The sequence below is a fragment of the Apus apus genome, chromosome 4 (assembly GCF_020740795.1).
Source record: "Apus apus isolate bApuApu2 chromosome 4, bApuApu2.pri.cur, whole genome shotgun sequence".
Lineage (NCBI taxonomy): Eukaryota > Metazoa > Chordata > Aves > Apodiformes > Apodidae > Apus > Apus apus.
This window is the reverse complement of record NC_067285.1, coordinates 113847121-113857923: the sequence shown is the minus strand read 5'-3', so window position 1 is coordinate 113857923 and position 10803 is coordinate 113847121. Positions and strand designations below refer to the sequence as shown.

Sequence of the window (10803 nt, the reverse complement as noted above, 5' to 3'; positions counted from 1 at the left end):
CTGGAAGGTGCTCTAAGGTCTCCCTGGAGCCTTCTCTTCTCCAGGCTGAACACCCCAACTCTCCCAGCCTGTCTCCAGAGCAGAGCTGCTCCAGCCCTGGGATCATCTCCATGGCCTCCTCTGGACTCAACCCAGGAGCTCTGTGTCCTTACATTAAGGGGTTCCAGAACTGGACACAGTGCCCCAGGTGGGGTCTCACAATAGCCAAGTAGAGGGGGACAATTGTATTTATTTTTTAATTGATGACCATGGGTGAACGTTGATAACACAAGTTGCTATCTCTAGGCCTGTTCCTCCAGAGATAGAACCACATTTATAGTAAGAAACGTGTCTGGTTAGCATGGACTGCTCCGTTTGGGATGTTGCTCCTGGAGAACCAGGACCTCTGTCTGCAGATGTCTAAAGTCCAGGATAAGGTTCCCCCACCCCCGTGCTCTGCAAACACAGAAGTGGATGCAATCCCACTCCAGCTTCACAAACACTTCTAAATTAAATGTTGTGGGAACCAGAGAGATGTGAAAAGGCGCTTTGAAGCGTTGCTGGCCTGGCCACGACTCAAGCTGACGGCTGACGGATGGAATCCCCCACCACTTCGCACCCAAACATTAGAAAAACATGACGTGTCAAGCTGTTGTTACAGTAATGGCCACGATTAGCAAGAAGATGTCACTGAAATACCTGCCATAAAGTAGCATCGCTCCACCTGCTGCGAGGCCCTTGCAGGTCCCCCCGGGGCGGGCGTTGGGTGCTGGAGCTGTGCCCTGCTGGGTCTCACCCCAAAAATCCGGGCGGGGAAGGTGTCCTAGGCAGTTGGTCTGTCCCTTGTCATGGAATCACAGAATCACAGAATCTTAGGGGTTGGAAGGGACCTGGAAAGGTCACCCAGTCCAACCCTCCTGCCAGAGCAGGATCACCCAGAGCACATCACACAGGAACGTGTCCAGGGGGGTTGGAATGTCTCCAGAGAAGGAGACTCCACAACCTCTCTGGGCAGCCTGGCCCAGGGCTCTGTCACTCTCACAGGAAAGAAGTTCTTCCTGATATTCACATGGAACCTCCTGTGCTCCAGTTTGCATCCATTACCCCTTGTCCTATCACTGGACATCACTTAAAAATGCTTTGCTGCATCCTCCTGACACTCACCCTTTACATATTTGTGAACATGGATGAGGTCGCCCCTCAGTCTCCTCTTCTCCAAGCTCAAGAGACCCAGCTCCCTCAGCCTTTCCTCATCAGGGAGATGTTCCACTCCCTTCACCATCTTTGTGGCTCTGCCCTGGACTCTTTCCAGCAGTTCCCTGTCCTTCTGGAACTGAGGGGCCCAGAACTGGACACAATACTCCAGATGCGGCCTCACCAGGGCAGAACAGAGGGGCAGCAGAACCTCTCTTGACCGACTAACCACCCCCTTTCTCATGCACCCATGGCCTGGGGGCCAGGAAGGGGGTGTCCCTGTTGGCCAGGAAGGCGTCCCTGATGTCACGGCGCTAACTCGCGGCTCCGTGTCCCTGCCACGGCCCGACAGGGACACCCAGTGACACCAAACCCCCCAAAGAACACGGTGTGTCCCGGCACCCCAGGCCCGCCGCGGGCCGATGAGGAGCGAGGCCGCGGGCCGCGCAGGTGCTCGTTAAGTCAATTAAAACTCCACGGGCGCTTGGCTGCGTTTTGGGCGTCCGCAGGCAGCCTAAGGAGAGGTAGCAGGGGGAGCAGGGGGCACGTCGGCGTGTTCTGAAGGGGGTATTTTTTTTTTTTGGGGGGGAAATGAAGGCAGTTGGGAGCGCGCGGGGCCGGGTGGCGATGCCTGGCGGTCCCGCCTGACGGGGACACGGAGGCTGCTCCTCCCCGGGCTGGAAAGAATTAATTCGCGGGGTTGGGGGGGTAAAAAAACCCCAAAAAAGCAGGCGAACTCAAACGGCTGGTGTGGTGGGGAGGTGGGGGAGGCGGCGGGCTGAGGGGAGCGCCAAGATGGCGGCCGGGGCTGAGGGGGGCGATGGCGGGAAGGGGAGGGGGGGGGGGGGTCGCCATCTTGGTGCGGGTGGTGGGGAAGGAGGAGGAGGAGGAGGAGGAAGAAGAGGAGGAGGAGGAGGAAGAAGAGGAGGAGGAGGAGGAGGAGGAGGAGGAGGAGGAGGAAGAGGCACTGCCCGCCCCCCGGAGCCGGGAAGTCGCCGCCCGAAGATGGCCGCCGCGGCGGGGGAGGCGTGCGGGGCCGAGGCGCGGTTCATCAGCAGCGCCAAGGTGAGCCCCCCATCTCGGCGTCCCTCCCTTCTCCTCTTCCCCCCCACCCCTTTCCTCTTCCTTCCCCTGGGAGGGGGAGAAAATGGGGTAAAAGCCTCCCCCCCCCCGCCAAAAGGTTGCCTCCTTCTCTGAGGGCTGGGGGCAGCCCCACGGGGTGTCTCCCCTCAGCCCGCGCTTTTTCTCCCCCGGCAGGGAAAAGGCCTGTTCGCCACCAAGGACATCCGAAAAGGGGAAACGGTCTTCGTGGAGAGGCCGGTGGTGTCGTCCCAGTTCCTCTGGAACGCCCTGTACAACTACCGAGGTGAGCTGGGGCCCGCCGCCTCCTCACCCCGCCCCGCCGAGGGGGACCACGGCGCTGGCTGGTTCTCAAGGAAAAAACAAAACTGGGTCTGGGGCTGTTTGCTGTCTCTGTGGCCCGGGTGGAAAGCTCGGGGGGTGGTTTGAAGGATGGGGACTTGGCGTGGGCCCTGGGGAGAGGCAGCACCTGCCGCCGTCGGGCACCGTCTGCGGCGGGAGCACCGAGTTCCCTGAGGGGTTCTGGTGGGGATGCCAGGCACCCCGTGGCAGAAAACAGCCCACAGGGGTGCTGGCTTCCTCCTGAGGTGCTGGGAGGAAAAACTGAGGGTTGTAAGAGCAGGATTTTGAAGCTTCCTTGTCCCGCCGAAACCCTGCTGGGCTCCGCTGTGGGTCAGTGATGTGGGGACGCTCGACGTCAACACTTCAACCCTTCCCAGCATCTCCCCTTTTTGTAAGGGTGTCTGGGGGTAGGGCAGGGGGTAATGGTTGGACTTGGTGATCTCGGAGGTCTTTTCCAACCTAAGTGATTCTGTAATGGCTCTGGAGTGGAAAAGGGGAGATTTAGGTGAGGCATTAGGAGGAAATTCTTGGCTGTGAGGGTGGTGAGACCCTGGCCCAGCTTGCCCAGAGAAGCTGTGGCTGCCCCATCCCTGGCAGTGCTGAAGGGCAGGTTGGATGGGGCTTGGAGCAACCTGGGCTGGTGGGAGGTGTCCCTGCCCATGCAGGGGAGTTGGATCTAGATGATCTTTAAGGTCCTTTCCAACTCAATCCAGTCTGGGATTTGATGATTCTATGAAAAACTACCTGCCTTGTCAGTATAAAGGAGGAAAAAGCATTCTGGGATTAAGATCCTGCATTGGAACAGCTGAAACTCATGAACCGTGTGTGCAACTGACAGTCAAATCCTTTTCTTCAATGGTCTAAGAGCCCCTGGAGTGTGCAGCGTTTGTCTGAGAGAAGCACCTGACACCTCTAGTGGGAGGTGTCCCTGCCCATGCAGGGGGGTTGGATCTAGATGATCTTGAAGGTCCTTTCCAACTCAATCCAGTCTGGGATTTGATGATTCTGTGATTACAGGGCAGTAGGTGAGGGCTGGGGGCAGGTTAAATTGCAGCAGAAATGCTCTTTGCTGGAAGAGCCTGTTGCCTCCAGCTTGGAGATGGTGCTGGTGCCAGTCATGCCATCTTGCCCTGGCCTCTTCTGTTCCCTCACTGTGGTGTGTGTCCCTCCTGTCTCTTGGCAGCCTGTGACCACTGCCTGAGGGCCCTGGAGACGGCGGAGGAGAACGCCCAGCGGCTGCTGGGGAAGAGCTCCCTGGTGCTGCCTCACCCTGAGCAGTGCAGCATCCGGAAAGACCTGCACCAGCAGTGTCCCCGCTGCCAGGTACGGGGCTTGTTGGGGTCACCAACTCCTACACAGCATCTTGTGCTGCCCCAAGATGAGCGTCTGCCTTTTTCCCTCCTGCATCGTGATGGCTAAAGAGCTGGGGCTCAGAGGGTCAGGGAGGGGGCACAGCTAGGCCTAGGACCCCTTTTTCCTGCTGCCATAGCCAACGCCAGGTGCTGTGCCCCTCGCTCTAGGTGACCTACTGCAGTGCTGAATGCAGGCAGGCTGCTTTGGAGCAGTACCACCAGGTCCTCTGCCTTGGCCCGTCCCGTGATGACCCCACACACCCCCTCAACAAGCTGCAGGAGGCATGGAGGTAGGGGACCGACCTGCCTGCTTGCTCCACGGGTGGAAGAGGTGGCTCTCCTGGGCTGGGTGATGCTGCCTGGGACCAGGGCTGAGGATTGTCCTTGCTTTGCATCCCCTGCATGGGGTGGCTGGAGGGTGGTGTTGGCCAAGGACACTGCCCAGCTCTAGCTGCTGGTTGGGCAGCAGGTGGATTTGTGTTGGTAGTGCAAGGGATTGGACACACAGCTGAGCAGTAGTTCTTTTTCTCCCATTAAAAAGCTACAAAGCTCTGAGCTGTGCATGGACAGTGCTCCTGGAGAGCTCCAGCCTCTGGGAGATCTTCCTGTGAGTACACAAATTGCTGTCCCTGCTGGCAGATGACAAAACTGGCACAGAAGGGAGAAGCAACATTCCTGACCCAAAGCTTGTCACAAACTCTAGCTCTTGCTGCAGGCCTGGGCTTTGTATGGGACCCAAGCTCTAGTTTAGCAGGATGGTGGGGGATCATTTGCATGCCCAGAGCAGGCAGGTAGGTTCAGGCTTCTCCTCCCCCCAGGCTGCTGGATCCACACACAGTGATGCTGCATTGGCCGTTCTGGTGAAGGCCTGGCCAAATGGATGGAAGCTGCCTCTGCCTCCCTCTAGCTTTTGATTTTCATACCAGCACTGATCTGCTCATCTTTTTTTTCTTCATTCTTATCCCCCCCAGAAACATGCATTATCCACCAGAGACTTCCAGTGTCATGTTGATGGCCCGGATGGTTGCCACTGTCAAACAGGTGGGTCTGCAGTTTGGAGCCACAGCTGCCCTGTGTGGTTTCCTCATCCCGTTGTGGATGTTATTGCCAAGGACTGATCTCTTCTCCAGCAATTGTCAGGGTCCTTGCTTGAATAGATCTCAGCATCTAGTGGTCCCTGGTCATGGAGACAGCAGGGAGCAAAGGATGCTGCTGTGTTCTGAGCCAAGCAAGTCTTTTTTTTTGTGTACCAAAATAGTCACAACCTTTCCTTTGGCTCTGCTTCTTTGGCCTGGCTTTCTCAGTGTTTATTCTGACAACAAACTGCTGCTGTGCAACTGCTTCTCCTGGTTCTTACTAGCAGGCTGGACACCTCTGAGCTCAGCAGGACTTGTCCTCTCCCCTTCTGCCCTGGCTGAGGAGGAAAGTGGTGTTGCTGCAATGCCTTTGCTTGATTCCTCTTCCAGGCTAAGGACAAGGAGTGGTGGATCAAGGCCTTCTCCCAGTTCTGCAGTAAGACGGCAAATGAAGAAGAGGAGATCGTGCACAAGCTGCTGGGGGACAAATTCAAGGTAAGAGCTTGGTGGTGGTTGGATGTGTGGAATCCCTGAGCCCATCCTCTCCCTGCCTGTGTCTGCGAGCCCACGGGGTGCATGGACCCCGTGGCAGCTGGGATGGAGGACACTGGAAATGCCAGGCTGAAAGTGAGGACACAAAACCTCCCCCCCATTAGGGGCTAGCTGACCTGACAGAGTTGTTTGGAGGGCTTTGGGTTTGTGGTGCTTCAGTGGGACATGCTGCTCCTTCCTGTGGTGGAGGTGCTTCTGCTGTGGGCTGGGACAGGGTGATCCTTAGCTGCTGAGTAGGTGGCTTTTCCTGCTAAAATGCGTGGCTTTTGCTGCTCTGAGGGTGGCAACCCCCAGCCTTGCAGGGAAGGAGGAGGACCCTGACTCCTGAGCCTTCCAGCCTGTTCTGGGCTTGGCTGTCAGCCTGGGTCTGACTCCCAGTGGAGTTTCCCCACCCTGACACTTACCATCTCCTGCCAGGGCCAGCTGGAGCTGCTGCGCTTGCTCTTCACCGAAGCCCTTTATGATGAATATCTCAGCAGGGTGAGTTGAGTCACCTCCCCACTAGCCCAGAAGTGTGGTGGGACCGCTCCGCTTGGCACCAGCCCCCAGGAGTTATGTCTGCCCTAAAGACCAGAGCTTCCCCTGGGCCTCTGCCCATTCCTTGCTTTCTCCAAAGCTCCTCATGGGATTTGAGGTGCTTGCAGAGTGGGGTGCTGGCCTGGGCTCAGCTGCTTTCTCATGTCCCTTCTGCAGTGGTTCACTCCAGAAGGCTTTCGATCCCTCTTTGCCCTCGTTGGGACCAATGGCCAAGGCATAGGAACAAGGTAACACGGCTTTCTGGGTGCTTCTTGCAGGGCAGCAGGGCTGTGGGGTGGAGGGGATGTGCATCTGCAAACCCACAGTGACCTACCTGGGTAGGGGCTGGGTTCAGACCTCACAGAGGGGACGGCCAGGCAAACTGAAGAGCAGTCCTTCACCTTGGCTGTGTCCAACCCTTCCACATCCCTCTGCCAGACCTGGGCCAGTCAGAGCCACTGAGTTTGACTCTTAGACACACAGCCCCCACCCCCCCCCTACGTTTGTGAGGTCCCACCATATGCTGAGAGCCCTGGGGAGCTGTCAGGGGGTCCCTCTGGTTCCCTGCAGCTCACTCAGCCAGTGGGTTCACGCCTGCGACGCGCTGGATCTGCCCCTGCTGCAGCGGGAGGAGCTGGACGCCTTCATCGACCAGCTCTACAAGGACATTGAGAAGGGTGAGCCTCACCTTGCCCCTGGGCAGCATCAGGCAGTGCTGTTTTCAGGAGACTGACTGCTGGACATTCAGGGAATAGGAGAGGTTCCCAGTAAGGACTGGGAGATCCCAGTTCCTCTGGTCTGGGTGAGCTGTGCCTGCTGCCTTTGGCTTGCTACATGGACAGGGCAAGTCCTAAGCTTTTTGGGCAGTGTGGCCCAGGTGGACTGTGGCAGGTCAGGGGGGCTGGAGGGCTGATCTGGAGTGAACTTGTGCAGGGAAGTCCTATCTACACTGAACCTTCAAAGACCTGGTTATCACTTATTGACTGATGCAGTTATGTGAGTACAGGGATAGGATTAGAGCACACACCTGAACTGGGGGTGCAAATCATCTTCCATCCCCTCCCAGTGGGAAGGGAAAGGTGTTTTGGAAGCCACCCCCCAACACCTGGCCTTCACAGCAGCTTTGGCTGGGTGTGTTCAGCCCTGATGGAGCTTCCTTCATGCTCATGTTGAGCTGCACATGGGGAAGAGCCTGAAGAGCCCATGCAAAGTTTTAACCCCCCCTCTCTGTGCTGCAGAGTCAGGAGAGTTCCTCAACTGTGAAGGATCAGGTCTCTACGTGCTCCAGAGCTGCTGTAAGTACCACAGGAACTGGGAGGAAAACTAGTAGTGAGGAGGGGGATGTCCTGGGCTAGTCAGGCTCACCTCTTCCTAAAATCATCTGGAGAAAAGGGTTTATGCTTCATATCCATGGCATTGGGTGGGTTTGAATGGGGCCTGGCTGCTCTGTTGTGGTCTCCTGGTATCTCACCTAGCTCTGAAGTGGTCAGTCCTGGCTTGAATGGACTTGGATGTGATAGGGGCTCCAGGAGCCATGTGTGCAGTTAGCAAGGAGACTGTCTCCACCCTTGTCTGAGCAAAACGGAACTGAACAGACCACGAAGGGAGGTAGCCTTTCTTGTCCAGGCCATGGGGACGTAGGAGAGGATGTCCCAGAGCTGTCTTCTTTCCCTCAGAAGCCTTGACAGCAGAGCAGGACCTGGGGACTGGCTGCTGGGAGAGCTGGGAAGTGAGGCAGAAGTACAGCCCTGTGCTTCCTTCAGCACCTGGAGTCAGGGAATGGTGCTGTGCATCCCTGGGGATGATCCAGGCCAGCTTCCTCTGTCAGGGGTTTTTTGTGAGTCTGAGGGAGAGTCCTGGCCCTGCACCCTGCTCTGCTGGACCCCCCTTGTCCCCAGTGTTAGTGCAGAGTGTCCTGCTGGTGTCCCCAAGGTAGATGGGGTGACAGCAGCAATGTGCTGCTAAGCCTTAAGCCACACTGTGGCCCTCCCAGTTGGAAGTGCTGGCTCCCACGTGCCTGGGCCACACAGAAGAGCAGGCAGCAGCCCCAGGAGAGCTGTGGGGGGGCCTTCCCATTCCTCTGGAGATGCCTGCTCAGCTGTGTCCCATCTTCCCCCCCCCCAGGTAACCACAGCTGCATTCCCAATGCTGAGACGTCTTTCCCGGAAAACAACTTTCTTCTGCATCTAACGGCTCTGGAGGACATCGAAGCAGGAGAGGTGGGACAGCAGGGCCCAGAGCAACCTGGGGTGACATTGCACCTTGGCAGGAGGTTTTTTTTTCCTGCCAGGGAGCAGACCCCAGCCCCCTACCTCCTGTGTTGCCCTGGCAGAGGAATTCACAGCTCATCCCACATTGGGGCTGCCAGACCCCGCGTTTCTGCCGGTCCCTCCGAGAGGGACTGGTACAAATGGAGCTGCTCTGGGTTGATGGGGATTGACTCTGGTTTCTCTTGGCTGACAGGAAATCTGCATCAGCTACTTGGACTGCTGCCAGAGGGAGCGGAGCAGACACAGCCGCAATAAGATACTCAGGTAGGAAGAACCTGGGGGGACGTGGCAGCCCTTGGCACCCCCAGCCAGCCCCACAGACCAAGGATTTGGTCTCTTCTCTATTGCTCTGCTCTGCTGTTGCCTCTTGAAAAGCTTTGCTGTCCACACTCACCTTCCTTTTCTTTGTTGAGACACTGGCCTCCTCTTCCTCACACTAAACATTCCCAGCTCCTTCAAGTGTTCTTCATCAGATGGATTCTCTAGGCCCTTCCCCAGCTTCCCTACCCTCCTCTGTCCTTGCTTCAGCACCTCGAGATCTCTCTGGAATTGAGGTGCCCAAAACTGGACACAACACTCCAGGTGTGGCCTCACCAGTGCTGAGCACAGGGCCACAATCACCTCTCTGCTGCTGCTGGTCACACTATTTCTAATACAAGCCAGGATGCCATGGGCTTTCTTGGCCACCTGGGCACACTGCTGGCTCGTGTTCAGCCCCTTGTCAATGAGAGCCCCCAGGTCCTTTCCTGCCAGACACTTTCCAGCCACACTTCCCCAAGCCTGGAGCGTTGCCTGGGGTTGTTGTGGCCCAAGTGCAGGACCCAGCACTTGGCCTTGGTGAAGCCCAGACCACTGATATTAGCCCAACGATCCAATCTATCCAAGTCTCTATCCACGTTTAACACGTTTAGCCCCTTCCTGGCTGCTCTGTCCTTGTGGGGACAGTGTTGGGGTTGTGCCTGTCTGAACACCATCCCTCTTTCTCCTTCTTCCTTCCCTTTTTCCAGGGAGAACTACTTGTTTACCTGCTCGTGTCCCAAGTGCCTAGCTCAAGCCGACGACGCCGACGTGACGTCGGACGAGGAGGAGGAGGGTGAAGGAGAGACAGATGATGCTGAGCTGGAGGATGAGATGACTGATGTTTGATCCCGAGCCCGGGCGAGAGGAAAGGGAAAGGGACAGGGGGGTCCTCTGAGAGGCAGCAGCTTTAATACTAGGACAGGGTTGTGTTGTGGGGTCGGGTGGGAGGCCACGTGCCGAGGTCCGGCGGCGTGGGGCAGCGGGGGAGCTGGAGGCAGGCCCTGCTCCCCTCTGTCCTTTTTGTGTGTGTGTGAGACTGTCCCCGTCCTCCGAGGACAGGCTGTCAGCTGGTGGCACCCCTGCCACATCCCAGTCCCTGAAGGGGCTGGCTGGTGCGTGCAGGGGTGGGGCTGGAGGGCAGTGGGATCCGGCCAGCCCCCATGCTGGGGTAGGGGACATCGTGGTGGACACCTTGTGGCCACCTCCCAGGCTGCTCTGCCGTGTCTGTGCAGGCCGTGGGCACGGAGGAGCGTGTCCTTTCCTACCCACAGGGACAAGGGGAACCTGTGTGTGTGTGTGTCCGTGTGTCTGTGCACGAGGGGTACTATTTAATGTCTGTATTAGCACTATCTACACACCCAGGAGCTGAGGTCCTTATATATACTCCATTCCATGCCTTGGCTCAGCGAGCAGCAGGGGGCAAAACGATTTGGCAGGTGGGACAGAGACACCTTCGTGGTGGCTCAGATGCCTGAGTGCAGGGGGGAGAGTGGGTCCCACCCTGGCAGGTGCCTCCCTCCCACCTCAGCCCCATCCTGTACACGATGCAAAGCCAGGAGGCCACTGCTAGCCCAGAGCCCACACCAGGGCGGTGTTGGGTAGGCCAGGCCACCATCCAAAACCCAGAGGATGTTTTGGGTTTTGCAGAGGGAGCCCCCAGAGGGGGGTGCAGGGACATGGTGTGATCCATCCTGTGCTGCCAACCACCACCGTGCCTGTGGTGTCCCTGCCTGTGGTGTCCCTGCCTAGGGACCGTGCAGCTGGAGGGAGAAGACAACTCCAGGAAACATCTGGGGACATGCCTGGGGTTATTTTCCTCCCCTCTTGGATTCTTGGCAGCTGTTTTCCTGCGGTCTCTTCCTTTGGGCCTGTGGCAGCTGGATTGTGGGACCGAGGGTGAGGGTGTAGATGGAACCTCTGACGTGACCATCACTGCCAGCCCCAAACCTCGCTGCTTGTCCCCAGCTGTCCTGGGGCCGTGTCCCCTTCAGTGTTCGTAATAAACCGAGACTGGTGAGAAGTGGGGCCGTGTCCTTTGTACTGGTGAACAGCAGGGGGGGTACGGGAGGAGGATATTCGGTGCTATGAGGGTGGTGAGACCCTGGCCCAGGTTGCCCAGGGAAGCTGTGGCTGCCCCATCCC

General features: G+C 57.7%; 1 protein-coding gene across 1 annotated transcript; it reads left to right on the top strand.

Moving 5' to 3' along the window:
• The first annotated feature begins 2164 nt into the window (after positions 1-2164).
• Positions 2165-10675, top strand: SMYD5 (SMYD family member 5). Its single transcript, XM_051617360.1, has 13 exons — positions 2165-2238; positions 2431-2539; positions 3779-3918; positions 4116-4237; positions 4919-4988; positions 5414-5518; positions 5993-6055; positions 6269-6339; positions 6662-6768; positions 7330-7386; positions 8216-8310; positions 8555-8625; positions 9369-10675. The coding sequence occupies exons 1-13, from the start codon at positions 2179-2181 to the stop codon at positions 9505-9507; spliced, it is 1209 nt and encodes a 402-aa protein (XP_051473320.1). The 5' UTR covers positions 2165-2178; the 3' UTR covers positions 9508-10675.
• The last annotated feature ends 128 nt before the right edge of the window (positions 10676-10803 follow it).

Bases quoted from the DNA above. Each gene is read 5' to 3' on its own strand.
- SMYD5 (XM_051617360.1), top strand. From the start codon at position 2,179: ATGGCCGCCGCGGCGGGGGAGGCGTGCGGGGCCGAGGCGCGGTTCATC. The intron at 6,056-6,268 runs GTGAGTTGAGTC...TCCCTTCTGCAG, and splicing joins ATGATGAATATCTCAGCAGG to TGGTTCACTCCAGAAGGCTT. The intron at 7,387-8,215 runs GTAAGTACCACA...CCCCCCCCCCAG, and splicing joins CTACGTGCTCCAGAGCTGCT to GTAACCACAGCTGCATTCCC.